Genomic DNA, 23,093 nt, shown 5'->3' on the forward strand with positions numbered 1-23,093 from the left:
TAGTGTTAATAATTTTTATTAAGCAACATTTGTCCAAATAAAAAGTATTAAAAAAATAACAAAAACACTTGAAAATTATTGCAAACAATGGATTAACATATGACGACCACTTAGATGCAAGTTTCTCATAACTGATAACCATAACCCATAGATATATGAATGATTTAAACAATCTTTGAGTTTATACATGTCAAAAGCGTTTGAAATATTATTATAAATTGGTGACTACTAAACACTACACAAATGCTACAGTTACATTTTAGCTAAATATCGTTTCTCTGCTATAAATTTATATTTGAAAAAACAACTCATCACAGAAGCTAGTGGTAAAATTTTCGTTTAATTCGTTCAAATATAGAGCGATTAAATAAAAACTGACGATTTTTTTATCGCATGAGATATTTGAACAAAAGTAAACTAAAATAACCACAGCAGTAAGCACAATCTGGAATTTCAATCACTCCGGTCGTTCATATACAAGGCAGCACTAGGCGGTTGTTATAGTACATATAAACGTATAAACCAAAACTCATTCTCTCATTACAAAGTTTAAAAATTACCCATTAAACAGTAAGCGTTTATGAATACTTTTTAAATAATGAGCAAATCCTTAATTCTAGAATCAAAATTGATTCAGATTTCCGAGTGGCACCGCTTCTAAGAACTTCCTATGATAAATGTCCCACTCGAAAACAGTCCAAAAATATTTTTACATAAAAATAATATTTTCAATTTTTTAAAAGCTTTTTAAGCGAGAGTGCTATCCTCCTCATGCCCGTAAAGGATATGCAAGTTGTACAAAAGTGTTTTTTTAATTTTACATTTTGGCGCGAAAAATTATACCCAGACATGTATACATGCTAAAGCATCAATTTTTTGCACTTTGCAACTGTAGGCTTTGCTTCTAGCTCAGTCGTGCAAAAAATCTGTTAGCACGGGCTGTGTACTTTACAACACTTATCTACAAAAAACTGAAAAAGTGCACAAACACGTTTTAAAGCTTCACAAGTGGCTAAGCTAGCTGGTCATTTCAATACAATTATTTATTTTATTACTTTTGTAAGAAAGTTTTCGTTGCACTCATTACTTTATAACAAAATCTTGGAAACTACATAAAGATCATCATAAGAGGTAAGCTGAAGCGGCTGGACCCAGAACAGCCTTTATAGCTTGCTTGGACAAATTTGTATTGTCATCAATATAATGCTACCAGTTTGTACAAGTTAAATATCTTACTACACTAAGTTAAATCGAATATGAATAAAGTCGTACATTACATCACGAGGTCTATACGAATAATGTTAGCGATAGCGTTCGGTCGAACGCCGAGTGAGCACACTTAGTAATAATGGCAACTTTCTCGGCCTAGTCTGCTAATAAAACTGCTATAGTAACCAAGCCGTTGTGGCTCCACCCGTTCAGAATTGGACATTCTGAGAAACGAAAACGTTCCTACAATCTCAAATTTAAAATACAAAGAAAAATAAAACTCCAATTATAAAAAATAGGCAATTCAATGTAATTCCTAAAAACAGGGGAAAATCTAACACTGTAACACAATCACAAGTGATTCAGTCTAAAAGCAATGCTTGAGAAGAACAACTGATAATCTTCTCGTAATAATAAGTTATTAATCTTGAGGCAAAAAAACTCAAGTTATTCATCAAGCGGATAATATGGATATAAATTCGAACTACGTTTCTTGATATTTAACCAGAAGAGGGAATTCCCTGGGACTGGAGATTCGCTTTGTTCTGACGCACCGTTTCTGCCCGCTTTTCCTGAAAAACATCGAATGAGTCATTAGTACATAATTACGATTGATTACGATTGATTTTGTAAAAAACGATCTGCTAGACTCCGTTCAGAGGACCCTGACATTATCTAGCAAGTCGTCTTAAATGCAGTGAAACTTGAAGTACCTATTACATGCCTGTTTTGATGTCCATTTTTGTTGCGATGGGTCATTTTATAAAAAATGTCGAGGCCATAACAGCTTCATCTCTAATAGTCATTTTATGACTTAATATGAAATAAGAGCATCGAGTAAATTATTTTACTCTATCGGAGTACAGTAGTGAGCAAAAAATTTTTGTTTGTCGTTTGATTAGTTGCTTGTATACAATAAATTGCGATGTGAGAATTATAAGGCTCTAATAACAGATTTTTTGTGAGAACTTAAATTATTTGTTATGCGATTTTTTTAAACAAGGATAAACAGCAATTTCATATGTCGCGGGTGTGACAAAATGACAACATGTTTTTAATTTATTTACGGCTAAGAGCTTTTTCTAGCAGAAGTGCACTGTTATCAGGTAGATTAAAGTGCTGCAAATTATATTAATAAAATTAAGGAAATTAATTTGTGGTGTCACGGGTGTGACGCGTACAAATTAAATTTATTGTTTTTAATAACATTTTTCTATATTTCTGCGAATCACAAAAGTCAGATTCCTTCTCCTTTAGTACACAAATATATGAACTATAGGCACACATTTTAAGCCTCTTTGCAATTAGAATAACCAATTCAATTGTGCACTGTATTTTTTAGAAAACTGTAACGGGCGTGACAAAGCAAAACAAATAATGTAGCAGAAAGACTAATTTTATTAATGCTTGTAACATTTTGAACAAAGTAAGTTATATTTTACACAGGCGAAGGCGCCCACAGCCCCCAGTTTCGGTTTCACAAATTGGTCGAGTGTACTTATATCCGCTAGACATACCTACATCCACCCTAAACTAACTTCTTTATTTGGACAAAATATGAGATATTGTTGGATATTTGGTATTGATTGCTTGAATATTTTTACTTAGTAGATTCAGATATTTTGACTTTGAATTCACCAGTATACAAAATATTTATATTATTAATTGATTTTTTGCTTTCAAGAAGAAATTCTTAGCAGAATTGTTGTTTACCTTTCTGTGAACGATACGTTTATTGTGCCTTCCATACCATCCATTTCTTTAACATGTGAGCATTTTAATAGGAGTTGTTAAAACCAACTGTGAGTACATGTTCAAGCCTTAAATCATCAAATTTGGAAAGTCCGATCTAACAGTTGTCACACCCGTTACATTTATTTTCAGTATTTCTCTAATAAATCTTTTAACTTTAATTAGTGCAAAAACTGCATTATCAATTTGTTACTTTGTGTACAAATTATCAATTTTTAACTCCACAGATTTCAATCAGTTTTGCCAACTTTTGTTAAAATATTGTCACGGGTGTGACAAATTTTCTTAACAAAGTTTTAATTCAAAAACAAATTATGAAATTACTTTTTTATGTATTCAGTATCTGATGTGTTAAGTAAAGAGTTCAAACTGATTTGTCCACTAATTTTAAATTCTTGGAATTTATATTTTGAGTGAAAAAAAGTGAAGTTAAGCGAAAAATTTAATTAAAATAGATGAACGAAAGTGTAGTTAAAAGAAGGTGGTTATTTAAAGTATCAAGAAGCAAACAATCCAACCATTCATGGTTTTGGTTAATTTAAGATTTATATATTCGATTTTTAACAAAATTATGTTTCTTAAAGATGTTTTAGTTTTTAATGTGTCAGGTTCAGTTCGTGTGGAACTGCTGTAAAACAGAAGTAAATTAATATTATTAATTAAATATTAATTAATATTAATACTTTTACAAGTGATATTAATAGATCCTATCATTTTTTTTAAATAAATACTTCATAAATTAAATAAATATCACTGATAACCTAAACACTCTTTTTAATTTAATGCAAATGTTTGTAAGAACCTTATAGTTCTCAGGTCCCAAAATATGGAAACATGCTACCTACCATGTTGCAACTAATTCATTCCTGAGCCCAAAATCGAAAACCAAAACGAAATTTGTGCTTTTTTAACTAAGATAGATGCTTTTTTTATGAACGATCAAACTCTGTTTAAATAAATTTTTTATTACGATTTCATTGTTTTAGACATCACATTTTTTACAGTTAATGATATTCTGTATTAAAACAACAGACCAAAAGTGCTTTAAACCAAGTTTCTTAAATTTTTAAAAGTAGTTTTTCTTGGCTTTGTACAAATTTTTTCAATGTTGCAACATTGACTGTTTTTGCGCATTTGAAATTGGTATTAAATCCGATTCGAATAGACCACAATGTCGCTGGCCTTCTGTTGGATTTGACGAAGAACTAGAATTTAAATAAATTCAATTTTTGTATATGTTTACTGTTTGACTCTTAAAACTAACAGACTAAAATCTTAGGCGGGTGGCCATTAAATTTCTATTTGTAATTGCCAAAAAACGGCGAGAATCAGCGAGAAATCGTCATTTAGCATCGAAATAAGCGGATTTCTCTAAGAATTTTGATGATTTCGTGCAAATTTTTGCTGTTTTCTTGCAATTCAGCCGTTGAATCTTGATAAAAATTGGTGATTTTGTAGATTTTGAGCTCTTCTTTGCGAATTCAAGCCAGAAAACAGCGAAAATCAGCGAGAAATCGTCATGTAAAAAAATATCGTGTCGTAACTAACCATTACTATATATATAAAACGTGTACAGGCGGAACGCCTCTAATAAAACGAGAATACCGGCGAACGAGTTACGTAGTTTTGCGCGAGTACCTTCTTTCACCGATTTTTTCTCGACACTTTCGCCGAGCTTTCCCAAACGTACACTTTCCCGAGATTCCGGTGGTTGTGGTTTGGTCCTTTTCCGATTTTTGCTTTTCGCGTGAGAGACTTTTGAAAGTCGTTTTCGTTCGTCCGCCTTTGCTGACGTGGTAGATGTTTCAAAATGCTTTAATGTTCGTGGGGACAAAACCATAACCATTAAGTGAAGAGAGACTATAAAGATGCAGTAAACATTTCAGAAAAGGGTCTGATTTTTTGTACACACAACATGTACGGTAGCGGCTTTTTTTCTCGGCACTTATTTCAATCGGTTCGAGCAACGAAGGAAACCTTAGCGGAGATTGATTTATTAATCGAATTCGACTTACTTTTAATACAGGATCTCTTTGACCATCAAGGTGTGTTTTGGGTATGTATGCGTAACTTACACTTGAAAATCTTTAAGCATGTTTCGAAACTCCTTTTTTCAAGCGCGAATTCATTGTTTTCAAGCGCGAATTCATTGTTTAATCACAGATTATTATCATTTGATGGACAAACATTTCTTGATACTCTGTATAAAAAATTTGCATAAATACCAAGTATTATGCGAAAGTACAACAGATAAATGAAATGAACGTGACGATTATCGAATTTTATTACATTAGAGAGACTAAAAATGCGGGAAATCTTTACACAAAAGGAGTAAAAAATAAGAAAATTTCAGAATCTGCTAATTTACTGGTTTAATGCTTTAGTATAGTGAGTACTGCAATTAAGCCATAAAATCACTATTTGGTACCTGCTGTAACTTGACAGCGAAGCTTCAAATACTACTGTATTTTTTACCTCTTTTCTTGGGATCTGAAGTGGTAAACAAACTGGACCGCCGCTTTCGGGTGACGAAGACTTTATTACTTAAAGCATAATCAAAGAAATGAACGTGTAATCAATTTCGTTTTTTTAAATTTTAATCCATTCCCGACCTACTTCAACAAAGTCGTACTTTATTATCTCTCGAAACCGTAGCGTATCATTTTTCATTAATTTTTCGCATATTGGGATATTTCTCGAAACAGTTACCGATGGAAATTTTATTCCAAGCGTGTGATTTTGGTACGGGGAGAAGTTACAAAAAAAAACATATCTACAAATAAATCCTAACTTATTCTGTTCTGACGATATAAATAAAATCGACATCACTGCATTTCTCTTCACACAACTAAAACAACGACCATCACACAGCGATAGTCGCGATAAACAAATATGAACTGGACGAAAACAATAAATTAACAAGGGATTAAGAAGTCCTGATGGTCGTTTTATTGTAGTTTAACAAAAAAGAAAAACGAACCGTTCATCATAAATACCCCAAAACGTAAGTACCATTTACGACTCGGCCGACTTATAATCGTTCTAAAGCAGAAAATAGATATTAGACGAGACTAAAAGTGCAAGAGTGTATGACTTAATAAGATACTTTTTACACAAAAGGAGTACACCATCTGAGTTAGTTTTGTTATTTATGAGTATTTATAAGTACCGACATCCACTCCACACCCTTTGTCACCAGAAAAAAAAACGACCATCAGACAGGGATTGTCGGGTGGCACATTTTACCGATGTTTTTCATCAATAACAAAATCTGCTATTCGGTAAATTGGTACTATTGTGTAGTGAGTTTTAAAGTCATGCCGACAACTGTTCAAGCGGAGATAAGAAGGAGGTTTATGAGAATTGGATAAATATGTTAATGTTCACTACAAATGAACCGATAAATAAATATGAATTCGAAGAGAACAATAAATTTACAAAAAATAAAAAATGCGAAATCTCTGAAGAATGGGACCGGACATACTGATGGTCGTTTTATTGTAGCTTAACAAAATAAAAAATCAGAACCTTGAATACCGCAAAAAGTACGTCTATAATTAAGCAATGTTTAAATACATAAAGTATAGTTTTCCTCGAGATAAACGGCACTTATTGAAATCAGTCCGAGCAGAAGAAAACATAAACTGACATGAATTAATGACGGAACCGTACGCTCAATTTACAAAAAAATACGATTTTTCCCGCATGTTTCGGATACAAGTATTTGCTTTGAGTGTGCTAAATGAGTTCTTTAGGTCCCTATTTCGGTAAAAACAGAATGTTTCGAAAGGTAAGTGGGGAATTCCATGAAAAATTATCAACAGCATTTTTTCTTCATAAACTGAGAATCTATTGTGTGATTGCATGAGTTGAAGAAAAAGCGCAAATAAACCTTTTTTAATCACCAGAAAATCAGGGGCAGTTAGACGAAATCACTAAAAATCAGGAGAAAATATTTGAACATCAAGGGCCAATCAGAGGAAATCACTAGCAAATCAGGGTAAATTAGACGAAATTCCAAGAAAATCGGAAGAATTTGGACGAAATTACAAGAAAATCCGAGAAAGTTAATCGCAAACACAAGGAATTCTAGGAAAGTTTGTCGGATACTGTTTTGGAAAATATTGAACTTCTGGGATTAACCTTCCTAAGTCTTAGGAAATTACTACTATGAATCAGAGGAATTCATTACGAAATCAGGGAAACTGACAAAATACAAAAAAAAAAACAAAGAAAGTTAGACGAACCAGGGAATGTCAAACTAAATTATAAGGAATCGGGGGAAGTTATGCGAAATCAAACGGAAATCAGGGGAAATTAGCGAGAAAAAAAAGGAAGTTATGTGTGTGCCATTTTTGACAAGTATTAACTTCTGACAAGTCATGTTATCAGAAAGAAATCATTAGACAGACAATAAGGGAAAATCATTAAGATATCAATAGGAAATCAGATAATATTACTTGAAAATCAGGAGTTGCACGCGACATCAAAAAAAATCAGAGGAAGTTTGACGAAATCACACAGAAATCAGGGAAAGATAGACAAAATCACAAGACAATCAGCGACAAAATCAGGTGAACTCAGCCCCTGGCCAATACCAATTTATGAATGAATAAACTTAAACAAACAGGTTGTTTCCAAACAATGGGTCCCCAAATATAAATTATTGTAGCCCATTTATAATTATTGCTAAAATCACAAAATTTTTGACTCGGCCATTTTTCTGTATAAATATGGCAGCGAAAACCGAAAACCCTGTGTGTATAATAATTCTTATTATCGAGGATATTGAAATGCAATGTTTATTTGCGAATTAACGAATTTACAGGCGATTTCTGAGTTGGTATCCGCTAAGTCATAAAATAGTTGTTTAGACAAACTTTTTAACTTCAATCATCCCCGTTAACATCATCGCTACGTCAACATTATATTTGTTTATTATTTTTTTATTCCTTCCATTAAATAAAAATTTAGTAAGAGAGCGAACCCTTTTATTCTTCATAATATTTTTTGGACCAGTTTTGTAACTGCTGCTCTATTATCGATGGTTTGTTGTTTTCCTTTTCCAACCCCTGTTATCAAATGTTGTGAAGAAAGATGGCACTTAGTCGAGGGTCGTACCCGTACCACATTCACAAGGGAAAATCGTAAGTTGGATAATTAGGAGGTGATTATTACTGATTATTACAACCCCATTTTATGGCCACCAACTCAGAAATCGCCTGTATTCATAGAAACTCACCAATTTATAGAAATTCGCGAGATTCTGTTGTATCTTTTTTTCTTGCTATGTCGTGGTGCCCAAACGCCGTGTGTCTTTTTTTTCTTTCATTTTAATAGAATTTGCAATGAGTTCAGAAACCATGAAAGGGGCAGCCTGTCTGATTTATGAAGTTTCTGCGTAGTACAGTTAAATTTTTAATAGCGAAGCCGGTTGGTTCTTTAAGCCTTTTTTCTTTTTTTTATTCTAAAATTTTCAGGAAAATCTACATTTTGCCATGCGTTATTATTTGTATCAGAGTTTCAAACAACGAAAACCACAAAATATAAAGTTATCTTAAAACTTTCTTTGCTAAATGTTAAATGACAAAATACAATTAACTAGGTGGCTGTCGGAATTCTGTAGAACCCGGTTTTTTTTGTCAACCTAACTTCTTCTTTGTTTCATAGTATATCAAGTAAACAATCTCAAATTAAAATCCAACGCCACGGAAAAGCGAAATTCACGAAAAAAGCGAGATCTACAGAATTCCGAGGGCCACCTAGTGTTAGTTAATAATTTTGAACACCTAAGCATATTTTTTAGTAAACATAATGAAATTAACAGTTCTCAAAAGTTTTGTGTTAAATGAATAAAAAATGTGGTTTTAAGGATTATGATTTACAACAAACTAAAAAAATTAAACTACTCTGCCAAATGTGATATGCGATGGTATGGTTTAATAACAGACGTGCGTTTATTAATTACATGTTCTTTTGTAAATAAGGCAAATTTCAATAATTTGAAAAATATGCAGCAACTGTTAAAAAGTTGTTGGTCCAGAAAAAATTTGAAGTTAGAAAAATAAAATTAAAATTAGATAATTTTTGTCATAAATAAATTTTTTGTAAAATTGATATCTTCATTGGTTACTACCACTAGATTGTCTCCGGAAAAAAAGTTCAAGTGAAGAAGCAAAAAATAAATTTTCACTGACATCCACCTCAAGTTGTTTTTAAGTTTAACTGTTAGAAGTTTTGTTATATTTTTTTTTCTATTTCGCGTTCATAATGAAGATATTTCGATACGCGTTTGAGCGTATTTCGGTACCCTAATGGACCAATCCCGTGCCAAAATTTCCAGGAACTTATATTTTTCTTAGGTTTGCAGCAGACAAACCGTCAGCCTGCCGTCAACGTTGACAATTTAGATTTTGATTTTGATAAACCATGATAAATCGATCAATACACTATTATTTCTTGTTGTACCTGGCTTAATAATTCATCGGAGAAAAACTCTTTGGATGCAAGAGAACCATCATGATCATAATCAACATCTTTGCTCTCTTGGCTCCCTTGGGCTCCGGTAACCTCAAAACGTCACACCTGTCAAACTGGCTGACATTGGATTTGGCTACTTCGAATTTTTTCCCGAACATTTTGCAAATGCCATTTACCCTAAAATTCCCTAGATTTCGAAATCAAGTTTTTTTGTTTAAAATAGGGCGAAATAGAAAAAATAGCGTATGAAACTTGTTCATAATGCATTTTGCCGCACTTACTACTTTATGAGTTATGACACTCCTCGCTGCGCTCGTCGTGTCCTAAAAACGTGCGTGTGGCAAATTGTTCATTATGAAACGCGTTTCATAATATACTATTATATTATTATCTAGATAATCGTTTGGTTTTATTAGGACTAAATAACGAATTCTCTTTGTAATGTCTCTATATTTTCTTTAAAGCCTCTATTATGTTGTATTAAATCTGGGACTTTTACATCGATTTTTTATTAATATCGATTTCGCCAAAAAAACATCGATTTTTAATACATATCCATATTTTTATTTTCAATAATCATTTTTTATGACTGTGATTCTTATATTTTATGTTCATATTTTCTGGCTGATTTTTTGAAAAGACCCATGACTTTTTGGTTGGTTCTTCCTCCAAATATTTTTAGTAGTATTTTAAATCATAGGCGTACTTCTAATTATTACAGTAATTAATTAAAAATGCCTAAACATTTAACTGTAGACGAAAAAGCAAAAGCTATTGCAAAATTAGAAGAAAACCAGTCACTAAGAGCAGTTGCTGCTGATTACCAAATATAGTATAGCTAAAAAAAAATGTTCAGAGAAAATTAAAAAAGAGCTCCACTGATCAAAGCCTGATTTACAATTTAATAATTAAAATAAATAATAATAATAATAATAATTAAAAAATGGGATGTGCATTTGGATTTGTCACTCTTATTTTTAATGTCATTTTGACCTACAAAACCCGTTTAAACTATTAGAATAAGGGAAAAACACTACCTACTAGAGTCTACTACTATTGGCCACTCATTAAAAAGTAAATTTGCCAGCAACTCCTAGAAATTTGTATCGGTAACAGTTGGCAGCAAAAACATTGGACTTTGACAGGAATTTTTGATTTGTACAAGTTTCTCAAAACTTGTTAAATTCTCATTTAAATTCCTCTTTTGGAATAAATCTTAATTAATTCTTAATCGATGTAAGATGTTAATACATTCAACTATTACAACCTATAGGGTAAATCTGGGACTTTTACATCGATTTTTTATTAATATCGATTTTGCTAAAAAAACATCGATTTTAAACATATATAAACACTCTTGATTTTGGTAATACATATTTCGTTTGGTGGGTTGTCAACGTATAGAACCAAGGCAAGGCGGGATTTACTTGTGCTGCGGTCTAAATAAAGAAGACTGGAAATTAATTTAAGGGAGTAATATTTTTGAATTTTGTTTATTCTTATTAATCTCGAATTTGTTATTTTTTTATAATTTATTTACTTATTATTTTGTTTATTACTAGGTTTTTATTTATTTTTGTTTTTCACAATAAACTATGCGATATTGAGTTTTTTATTTACTATTTTTCAAAATCGATGTTTTCTCCGATGTATTGGAGATCAGTGTAACTGTGCTCGATGTAATTGAGTTCAACATCGATTTTTTTTACTCGATGTTCCCAGTATATGTATTTTCCGACAATACTTACTTCATGACATTTTTGAATTTGTTATTTTTTTAACTTTAAACAGTTCAAATCATAAAAGTTCTGACTTTTTATAAACATCTATTTTAAAATTAGGTACGAGTAATTTTATACCTATTCTCTGTAAAATAAACAACATAAAGTTAAGTTACTCTTTGAAAGAAATAAAACAAGTATTAATATAATCTTTTGCCTCGGAAATGGAAGACATGACAAAAACAAAAAGATCATAGAAAAAGTATAGTTCGGAACAAGTTACATAACATTAATTTCTAGCAAAGATTACTTACATAATTACGCAATTTCTCTTTCTGTTCCTGCTCAATGAGCGAACGTCTCGATCGTGCATGTTCTAATTTGTCCTGAATAGCAGCTTCTAATTGTTGGAATTTTAAAGAATTGCCTCCACGGACCTTTTGTACTTGTTCTTCCTAAATGACGCACATAAACATGCAAGCATTTCGTGAATGATGAGAAAAATGATAATGAAAGTGCACTAATATTACCCAATCATCTTATTACTTACGTGTTCCTTTAGACGTTCTAACATCTTCTTGATATTTTCGTCACGTTGAACTGATGCCGTTTTCAGTTTCTCTTCAATCGCCGATCGCACCTCGTCGGTTTGTTGTTCAATTGATAGTCTGGTTTTCTCTACATTCTCAATGTGATCCTGAGGAAATAAATGCACATGGATACTTGAAAGTAATACAATATTTTATCTAAAACTTCTATAGTCGCAGGTAAAACATTTTTGGTTTTGGACCAATGAAACTATTTTTTATAAAATTACCTTAAGCTTGGTCTTTAAATCAGTTATGTATGCTTCGCGTTTTTCTGTGTGATTTTCCATTTTTTGTTCAAGAGCATCTCGAGTGGCTGTGATAAATTGACTGGTTTGTTCATCCTTCTTCCGCGAAGCCTCTTCGATCTTTTGCATCTTCGCGGCTAGTGTTGCGATTTTATTAGATTCTAATTGCTATAAGCATTCATTCAATCAAAATGGCATTATTAAAAGTAAATCAGTTAGTAAATAGTTAGCTACCTAGATAAAGGCTTCAATAAAACAATAACTTGCCTGTCTACGTTCCTCTGCTGCCTTCAGCTTATCTTCAATGTCCTGGACGGACTTGCTTTTTGGTGAAATGACTTTTTTTGGAGGGGTGGCTTTGACTTCAGGTTCGCTAAGAATGACTTCATAACGGAGTCCGCCCCTGGTTTTTTCCTGGCAACGAACTTCAGTCGCTAAAATCGTTAAATTATTGTTAATCATTGGTCTACTATTAAATGGTTATAACTTGAAAATTATAAACGCCTGAAACATTGTGCGATACGACAATTAACTCAGATTTTGACAAAGAATTTCCCATTAAAAGGAAGGGCGAGCGTTCTAGGACATTTTGTATAGACAAAATCTAGTAGAGAATCAAAAGAATTTCAGAGAAATGCATGAATAATTTAGAGAATCTAATGAAAACCCGAGTAGAACTTCAAGATATACAGGGTCCGGCAACACTTGTGTCCACCCCCAAAATCGTCTTTAATTTTAAAGAGAAAATTTTGAAAATTTGCATACGCTCACAGTTGACAAAGCTCTAGAAGCTGACGCAAAAATTTGTTTTTTATCACTGATAGTTTTGGCGTCGCGACGCCTTATAAATCTAATTTTTAGGTAATTGTGAGGTTTTATGATATCAACCCCTATTTTATTTTTTTTTTAATATAAATGTGTTAAAAATATCTCAGTTGTTATTTTACATTTAATGCAAATTGTCTTCAAAATTTGGGAAAAAAATGCTGTTTTATCAAGTTAGTTTCCAATTTTATTACGTCAAAATTGGGAACCACGTTTACACCCATCTGTCAACATTTTGTGTCACAAATGACATCTATCCTTTGGCTCGCTTTAGATTGTAACAAAAGTTTTACTTGGTGAAATTGTCGTTTTGTCGACGTTAATTAACGATTTCTGGTGTCCATAAAGTGCAACATGCCCGTGTTAATGAAAATTAACTTTTGTAAGAGTGAATGAAGTGACTTCTGAAATTTTGGTGTAAACGTAGTTTGCCGCTGCGCTGTCATAATTTAAAAAACTAACTTGATAAAACAACGTTTTTTTCGCAAATTTTAAACACAATTTGCATTAGGTTTAAAATAAAAACTCAGATATTTGTATCACAGTTATGTTGAAAAAAAATTGAATTTGCGAATATTTCCGCAAAAACTCAAAAATCGCTAAAAATTATACTTCTTAGGCGTCGCGACGCCAAAACTATCGGTGATAAAAAACAAATTTTTGCGTCAGCTTCTAGAGCTTTGTCAACTATGAACGTATCCAAATTTTCAAAATTGAAACTTTAAAATTAATGACGATTTTGGGGGTGGACACAAGTGTTGCCGGACCCTGTATAAAAGAATATAAATAAATATAAAAGAGAATTAAATTATATTAAGAAAATCTATAAAACCTAAAAACAGTCTAAAGATAATTTTGACCAACTAAAGAAAAATCTAAGAAAATTCAAAAAAACAAAAGAATTCAAAGCAGTCAAGGAAATGAATAGAAAATCTAAAAAAATTTAATAGAACCAAGAGATGATCTAAAGAATATGAGGAAAATCTAAAAGGTATTTTGGTCAAGTAAGATATACAGGGTCCGCCAACACTAGTGTCCCGGTCCAAAATCGCTATTAATTATGAAGCTATAAAAATTACTCCTGTTTTTTTGTACATGTAAAGGAAACGCAACGCTTCAAGTTGATATAATCAGTTTTAATCTAGTTCTAACCATATGTGATATAAACGCAAAAAACTACGTTTTTCAATAATCAAAATTAGGAAATCGGTGGCAAACTTAACCTATTATGTTCCTTTTATCGCCAAAAGTATGAAAATGATATCGGTACCTCAGAAGCATAAGGGTTAAGTTTCGAGAAAATCAACAAAAGTTATAGTAGCATTAAAAATGAAGAACTTACAGGTCGTTAAAAATTTTTGGTCACATTTTTTTTTGATCAAAAAACAAAAATGTTTCTTTGCAGGAGCAAGAAGATGTAAAGAGTAATAAAAAACATTATTTCACTCATTTTTCACAAAAATTTTAGATAGACCCTTATGCTTCTAAGATACCTATATAAAAATGTGAATTAAAACATGTGGTAACGAGATATTTAATAATTCTGAAAAATAATTTTATTAATTTGTGACAATTGCAATATTTTTACCCATCTTGAGACAAGAAGCGTTCAAGTATACCTAAGAGATTACCAGGATTGGGCCAGGATAAAAGGATTACCCATCATAAATCGCAACTAGTGTTGGCACACTATTTTATCTACGGCCACTCACAACTACAAAAATACTAAATTTTGTTACAACTTTACGGGTTTGTCACCAAGATGAGTGATGTAATATAGCCACAATATATCTCTTGTTGTATAATGAGTATATTATTCAACGCTTAGTTTTACTACATAACAAATACTCCTAGATAATATAGCATAACTCATAAGGCAACCAAAATGAGTTATACAAATGTTCCACTATAACATGGGCGTAGATAAATATTATTCCATTCTTTTAGTTCCTCTTTCTTATTTCCAACATTTTCAAAGAATGACAAACCGCAAAATTAATCTGAAACTTTGCACCCCCAATGACCCCATGCCGGTTAGAAGGAAATGCGCATGATGGCAACGAATCCTTTCTCTTTCACATTATCTACTAGTGACGTAAGCGACGAGACGTCGACAACATCTGTTTGAGGGGTGACTGTGTGTGCATGGCGGTGGCGGCGTCAAGACAGACTTTCGGGCGCCGTTGCTGACAGAGATCGATAAGACCTAGGCAACCAGCCGTCCACACCGTCATCAATTGTTTAGTTTAGTTTTAGCCGTTTCAGCTGAAAGCCAGGATTCAAAAACGAAAGAAATTTGTATTGTTGGTTGCATTCGGGCAATATAAGGATCATTATTACATATTTATATTACATATATATTAGTTGAAGTTGAACAAGTGGCCAAATATATTATAAGAAATATTGAAATAGAAAAAAAGTGGAAGGAAGAATGTGAGACGTTTGGGAATCTGTCAGATTGACTCTATTTCCGTTTTGAGTGTGTTAACAGAGTGTTTCCGCACTGGATGCGTTAATAGTAGCAGCTTTGACAAATTTTGTAAAAAAATAAATTTAATAATCAAATTGGAAAAAATAGCAAAAAAAAAACATTTTTGTAAATCTGATATGCAAATTTGACAAGTTAACTCTCAGTGACGTAAAGTCTTTACCGTAAATTAGTGGGGAAGTGTTATAATACATAATTATTTTCGGAAAAAAGTTACACAATAGTTTCAAAAACTTTAATGTAGAAATCTAGTGCAGTTATAAACAAAAATAAAATACATGCGTAAAAACTGTTCTTTCATACTTACTCACAAACTGTACTCTTCTTGGTTGGTTAGTTCTTGGTTTTGCTTTAACTTTTGTAATTGGCAGTTGTCCGCTATGTACTGAAAAAATCGTCTGCCCTATAATATGTTTGTCAGCAATGTCATGAGGTCTCATTTGGCTTATTTACAAAGTCCCGAAAGTCATCTGAAAATTGAATTTCCGAGAGCAGGAAATAGTTTTATAATAAACGCAAAAATTAGTCACGATTGCAGAGAAGCAGCGCGAATTAATCTGCAGCGAGCTAAGCGAGCTAATTCAGTTTGACAAAAGAATACATGTGGTATTCCATAACATTCTAATGATTCATCAGTGCCATTTATAATTCCATCAATCCATGAAAGATTGTCAGTCTGACAATATACGTCTATACGGTCCCCTTCAAGATCAACTAATCAATCCTTTCATGTGATCAATAGAATTTATAAATGAATAAAATTTGACTAATATAATTTGCGCGTGTTGGTGACCCACTGCTCTGTATTTCTTTTATTATAGAACAACCAAATAATCTAAACGACATTCCCATTATAGATTGTACGAAGTTAAGCAAAAATGCTATAAATGACTTTCAAATCAATCGCATTTAGAGTTTCGAGAAATAACACGTTCAAAAAATAATAAAATGAAGAGAATAAAAGTGATCCCATCTTGGAATTTTCTTCTATTACACTTATTTTGTACGAAATTTGTACCTACTGGTGCAGTGGAACGTCATTTCGAAAGTAGAATTGTCTCCTAATTCTAATCCGAAACGCGTTTTGCTCTATCAGGTGAGACTTTAGAGATATTTATAAAATAAAATTTTTAGTTTACTTTTTTTTGAGTTTTACTTTAACTTGCAAAATCATGAAACTCTATAATATATCATCGGAAAGGTAATTAAATCAACTTATTCACAACTTCTATAGTTCGTTGCCAAGATGTTTGAGAAAAACTGATAAAAATTTGAAAAACGAACAGTTTTTAGAATCTTTTTGACACTTTTTTGAAAAGAACTCCTAAATTGGCACTTTGAGATTTATTGTAATCCTCATTATAAAGGTTGAGATCTTTTTTTTCCAACACGGTGCTAAACAAGTTATACAGGTGATTTTGAAATAGGGGCGAAAAAAAAATCACGGTTTCACGGAATTGGGCAGAAGACGTTTTCGGTGATTTTTATTAATTTTAAGGTAAAGGTAAAAATTTCAAAATCCGGACCTACTCGGCGCCACTGATATGCACAAAATAACCTTGACAACAACGCAGAGCATTTTGTTCGTTAATAATGGATAGTAACCTTAGTAACCTTAGTAATCATTGGCGTAGCATGAAAATTGAAATCAATTTAATTTATTTTTTACTTGAAATTGAGATAGCAATTTATAAAACGAAACCTGCCAACTTCCTTCATTTACAATAAGCTGTAATGGATTGTTTTTCTGCCTCTATTTCAAAATGACCCTGTATATTTTTTCTTGTCATTTAGAAGTTACCTACAGGAAAAATAATTCAATGTAATTTCAGAAAAAAAAACCTGTAAAAAAGTTGTTAATTGAGCTTTTTATGATAATTTGAGTTAATTTAAAGACGTTTTCGTATCAATCTAGATCATTTTTACGCTCCACACAAAATTTTCGTAAAATTGATGATGATTTTTATCGGCTACAGCCATAAAATTGTCCGCAAAATAGTTTAAATAAAGATACAAAAAATAAATTTTCAGTGCCATCTACTTTCCCATTTTATGCCAACTTTCCAATAGATTAACGACTTTTTTGTTTAGTAGTGTTTTCCAAAAAATCTAAATAATTCTTTTCAAAGATTTTCACTCTCTAATTTTTTTGGTTGGTAGGAAAACTAAGAACCCTTCATCAAGTATAACTTTTCTAAACTGTATTATTCTCAAATAATATTATTAAAATTCAATATGTGTCTAGAAATTAGGATTTTTTTAAGCAATGGCATTAATTTGTATATGAAATCGCCAAAAAAATGCAATTTTTTGAAAAACTTCTCAATGTTTTTTCTCCTGTAACTTCTAAATAATAAGACATAACAATGCATTTGTTAGTGCGTCAAAAAGGCAAGATCTCAAAACTACATAAAAAAATCACTAAAAACTGCGTTTTTTGAAACAAGATATTTTCAAAATTCTCATGGAAAATACTTATTCAACCAATGAGTATTACAGGTTTATTAAATAAGCTTTCCAAAACACTATCGAGCGTTCCCATAACTTCGCAAGTTTTCAAGAAAAAATGAAGACAATAAATTTTTGTGCATTAGAACACAAAAAAAATTAACAATATCTTTTAATCTGATGAAGCAAAACGGATTTCAAATTCGAAATCAGGATGCAATTCCACTTTAGAACTGATTTTTCACTTCTCCGGCACAACTGTTTTCCATTTGTTGACTTTGTATTATTGTCTTTTTGCGTTTTTTTTTTCGATTATTTTCTTTGTTTCCAAAACTTGCCAATTTTAATGCATGATTTCAGCCGACAAATCATGCATTAATAGTACCTAAAAACAAACAATCGCCGGAAAAGTTTTTTTAAATGGTTACATATTTACAAATGATAACAAAATTTATTCCCGTCAAAATTGTTAGTTTTGTGCACTAAATCGATAACATACATTAAAATCACTTCGTTTTACAGCAAAGCAATTTTGGGCCATCTGTTTTATATTAAAGCAGTAATAAATAAACAGAATTAATAAATACTTCATACTAATGATAATAACAGAAGAATACAAAATTACATTTAACAAAACGTTAGTAAACGAAAAGATCAAAATCAATAAAATACTAATTAATTTATGGACTCTGATATTGTCACGCAAAAGTATTGCTCAGGGTCAACGAATTTATGTAATATTAGTTAAGTACGTGTTGTTTCAAACCAGAATAAAATGTGTTCAGACTAACAATAAGACTAAACGCCAATTTACACAATAATTTAATTGAAATTAAGTTAATCTCGCAGCAAATTCGACGATTGGTGACATTTGATTGGCGTAAAAATAATCACATGTCACTTTAACATTTAATCGAAATTAAAGATTTAACATAGCTTCTGTAAACCAGCCCTAAATCTGTTATACCTATATTATTGATGTCTTAAATTGTATCCACATATAAGATACAGTAGATTCTCGATAATTTCTCGATAATTTGAAGTTTTTTTCCGGTTTCAATAAATTAAACAATTTCAATGTATTTTGGTCCCCTCGTTAAGAACTTTTTTCGTGCCAACACTCTATATTTGAATTTTTCCCTCTCGAACTCTCGTTAATTTGAAGCCCCTCGCGTGGGCGTACAAGAAATAAAACAAACTTCCAAACAAACCATTTCTAAAAATTCCATTGCAGCATTAAAATCAGATTTTACATTTTTTTGACTTAGAAGTTTCGTCGTAACATAAATCTGTTTCACTTAAAGAATTCATAGCTTACAAAACATAAGTTTTATCATATTTTTTCAAAGTGGAGTTAGTGGATTTAACGCTCTCTTTTCTGATTGGTTTGTTTATTCTGGCTATTGTCTGTTTGCCTTTAAACTCTCGTTTATTTGAATTTTTTCTTCTCTTTCTCTTGATTATTTGAATCACACTATATTTAGATCTCTCGACAATTTGGACTTTTTGCCAGGTACCTTGAATTTCAAATTATCGAGAGTCTACTGTATAGCATTTTTATGGACTTCAAATTCAACCAGTAATACGTCATTCAACTGTAACTTGATTCAAAAAACATTCATACAGTTGGTTTAGGTTGCAAATATCCACCCAAGGTTACAGATTTGCAAATTTTCATAACGTAAATAATGTAATTTATTCAATAATTTTAAAACATTAATCGCATCTGAGGAACATTTCATTTCACTTGAAACATGTTTGCACTTCATGTACAGCAGTTTTCATGTCAACATTGACAAATATCAAATTCCGGAGGAGCAATGATGTCAACATTGCAATCTTAAAATTTCCAAAGTTGATTTATCAAGATTACAACCTTAAGTAAAAAACAACTATCAAAGTGGACACTTACAACCTAAACCGACTGTAATTTTTGTGTAGTTTAGACATCCTTTATCAAATTCGAATAATCTCAGTTAAGAATATCATTGATTTTATTTAAGAAAGAATTGGAACAAATAGACCATGATACAACACAAATGTCCCATAAATCAACGCCAAATCAACGATTTCATCAATGAGTTTCCAAAACGAGACAAAAATATTCAATACATTTTCAAGGATTTCATGATATTTTGGGTTGCATCGTCAGGATCGTAAAGTAACGTGAAACAGCCACTATTTGAAACGTTTTATAGCAAAAAGTGGAAGTTTTCATTTGCAAATATTTTTCTCCAAGGGTCAACGGTCAACAAATGACTTTTATTTCTGGATCGATTTCATAGTTTTGACAATTAATAGGAATACCAACTGCTTGGAAGCATCGGAAGCAACTGAAAAACAATAATTTAATTAAGCTCTTAAAGCTCTAAAGTAAAAAAAACTAGGTAAATAATTTTTAAAGGTTTCTCTGGTCCACAAGTCAGTCAACAAAGGTTGTTAAAAAATTGCACCGGAGAAGTGAAAGAGTTATTTACAGCCGCGTGTGGTAAAATGGTTAACGCACAAGAGTTGTATTAAACTTTTTGGCCGAAAAACTTTAATATAAATAATTGCATTTTTTAAAATTCATGGGATCTGTCACATCTGACATTTATAAATTTCATCATCTGTCAATTCTGTCAATTTTGTAGTTGGTACACAAAAAGTACACAAGATGGCGCTGTATAAAAAACGTTTTAATAATACTTTAAAAATAGAAATATTGTCTTAATTGAGATATTAATTTAGGTAGATTCCACTTTGGTGATCAATCTTTATTATGGTAAAGTGATTTTAATTTATAAACGCATCTGAAGAGCAGACGATTTGGGCAATTTTTACCGCACGGCGTGTGTAAACGTCCAGGGCACTTGTAAATATAATGTTTCCAAAGATGTCAATTGAATGTTAATTTGACGTTTACAATTCATGAGGCCAAAAAGTAATTTCTAAAGTGAAATGGTCTCTTGATTCCGAATCTAAAGTCCGTTTTGCTTCATCAGGTCCGGATATACAGAGAGTGTCAAAAAACGCCCGCACTTAAATGGAAGTTAAACCTATTTTACAAATATCTGACATGTCCTGACATGATGGAGTAAAATGAACTTCGGATTTAGAATCAGGAGACAATTTTACTTTAGAAATGATTTTCTACAGCTCTACTATAAATTTCGTCCAAACTTTAGTGTAACATAGAATGTGTCATCCCAAATTTTGATGAAGAATTTCTTATTATTAAGTGCTTCTGCATTGGCAATTGATAAAAAGTGTATGGTAGAAACTTACTTTTTGAACTGACCAAAAGGATGCTAAAATTGAAGCGATCATTTTTAAAAAAAGCAGATTTTATGATATCAGAAATTGAATTAATTGATTCTTATTTCAACCGAATACACGCATCAGACAATCTGTCGCGTCGGGCGTGTGTCAGCAGAGAAAAATTTTGCATCTTTCTCGTTGATTCCTTCATGACCCCTCCCGACGATAGCGCACCACTAGCAGATTCTCTCGTTTCGCTTTCTCCCCAGCAACAGTGGGAGAATGATGAATCATGCAATGCAGTCCGGGGAATTCCGGGGCTTCCGAATATAATAATCGACCAATGAACCCTCACCTTTGGGAAGACAGCAGTCTACCAAAAGTGTTTCCGACGAGTTGGTTTTGATGTTAGTCTAAGAAATTGAACCGCTTTTGACAGATCTCCGATAGCATTAATCAGTAAACCATGCGAGACCTGATGACACAATAAACCAACAAACTGACTTCTTTGTTGCGGCAGGAGGTACCAATTCCATAATAGTGGAATCAATATCTCGATCTCCCTATCAAAATTACCAGCAATACTCACCAGCAGCTGGAATTGGCGCCCGGCATGTATGGCAGAAGCACTGCAAAACTGACTCTCTAACGAGTCCAATCAACATTTCGACTACTTTTTGCTAATTCCTTCACTAAGACGGCGTGACGACGACGGCAACGTATTCACAACTTTACCGTCAACGCGATTCGTGGCAAAATTTCGGTGTTTCCGAAATGAAAGTCAGACGCAATGTGTGTAAGACGGAAGAACAGGTGCGGTGGTGGCGCTGGTTTTGCGACGCCGTACTGGGGTTGTTCCGGTCGATATGGGGTGGCGTCGCTGCCGCCGTCGATGAGACGCCAATTCTTTCTTATATGTGTGCGTGAATTTCTCGGTGACCAACAGTCTCAATGACATATATCGGAGTTTCCGCTGTTGCCAGACACTCAGGGTGTAGACTTTAGCGATTTATGAGAGTTGGGGGTTGGGGGTTGGCGTCACCGTCTTGGCTAATATCTGGCAGCAACAATGTGCTTATCACAAACATCGAAATTCGAAACATTCGAAATTTAACAAAAAATAGGATAATCTAGGAACTAGAAAAAGAAGAATTTTAAAGGAATCTAGAGTTAATATAAGAAAATTCAAACAAAATCTGGAGAATCTACGAAGAATTGGCTAAAATATCAAAGAAAAATATAGAGGTTTTCAAGAATTAGACCTAAAAGATAAATTTTTCTTCCACTTTGTAATGTGATGACAGACGTACAGTATCGTTTGATCCTCTACTATAGCGACCATATTGATTCCCACTTTTAGCTCAAATTCAAATGACAGATCACATTTCCTTTGGTGAGAATTTCCGATATTCTCGATGACAAAGAATGAGTCATTTTTGAATCAAAAAACACAATTTTAAGCTCTTTGTGTGAGGTTACTTTTTATCATAATCATATTTGGTGTTTAAATTTTATCATTTCCTTGATAACCCTAACTTTACACTATTTTTAATTACACCATTTTGTAATTCAAAACTGTAACTAACGAAAATGTAGAAAAAATTTAAAGAGAATCTAAAGAGAGTTTTAATTTAGAGATTCTAAGCAACATTGAGAACTTGGAGAATATAATAAAATCTCAGGAAAACAGAATATGATTTTCAAGGAAAATGAAGAGGATCAAAGAAAAATCTTACCTGAAAAGAAAATCTACAAAAAAGGGAATATAAAAAAGAAATTATAGAGACTATAAACAGAATATAAAAGAAATAAAAAAAATCAGAGACCAAACGAAATAGAAGAAACAATTTTATAGTTTAGACAATCTAAAGAAGTAGATCTAAGAAAATTTTCAAGAGAACTTATGCACAACCTTTAGGATCAATGTCCAGTCCAAGGAGAATAAAAAAAATAGAAGAGATTGAAGGAAAATCTAAAGCAACAAAAAGAAATGGACAAAATCTGAAGAATCTATAGAAATTAGAGGCAATCTAAAATTAACCTAAAAAAAGACTTTAAAACTCACAGATCCTTCTACCAAATTGACCGTTTTTCG

At 32.1% G+C, this 23,093-nt stretch overlaps 1 protein-coding gene across 2 annotated transcripts; it reads right to left on the minus strand.

Annotated features, from left to right (window-relative positions):
- On the minus strand, positions 1-21,854 carry stai (stathmin). 2 transcript variants are annotated; one of them, XM_088036661.1, is made up of 7 exons: positions 21,588-21,854; positions 15,618-15,695; positions 12,265-12,431; positions 11,980-12,165; positions 11,713-11,859; positions 11,477-11,617; positions 1-1,781 (listed from the first exon to the last, which is right to left on the minus strand). In XM_088036661.1, exons 1-7 carry the CDS (start codon positions 21,661-21,663, stop codon positions 1,710-1,712), a joined length of 867 nt encoding a protein of 288 aa, XP_087892787.1. In that variant the 5' UTR covers positions 21,664-21,854; the 3' UTR covers positions 1-1,709. The 2 variants fall into 2 exon arrangements, with proteins under 2 accessions (XP_087892787.1, XP_087892788.1); XM_088036662.1 differs by lacking the exon at positions 11,477-11,617 and having other exon boundaries at positions 21,588-21,853.
- Between the last annotated feature and the right edge of the window lie 1,239 nt (positions 21,855-23,093).

This window comes from Gnatocerus cornutus, chromosome 5 (assembly GCF_029298725.1).
Source record: "Gnatocerus cornutus isolate USDA-ARS CGAHR chromosome 5, icGnaCorn1.1, whole genome shotgun sequence".
Lineage (NCBI taxonomy): Eukaryota > Metazoa > Arthropoda > Insecta > Coleoptera > Tenebrionidae > Gnatocerus > Gnatocerus cornutus.

Excerpts from the sequence above, each read along its gene's own strand:
- stai (XM_088036661.1), bottom strand. The coding sequence starts at position 21,663 with ATGTTGATTGGACTCGTTAGAGAGTCAGTTTTGCAGTGCTTCTGCCAT. Across the intron at positions 15,696-21,587 it reads GGCGCCAATTCCAGCTGCTG|TACATAGCGGACAACTGCCA; the intron begins GTGAGTATTGCT and ends CGATTTTTTCAG. Across the intron at positions 11,860-11,979 it reads ATTTAAAGACCAAGCTTAAG|GATCACATTGAGAATGTAGA; the intron begins GTAATTTTATAA and ends TTATTTCCTCAG.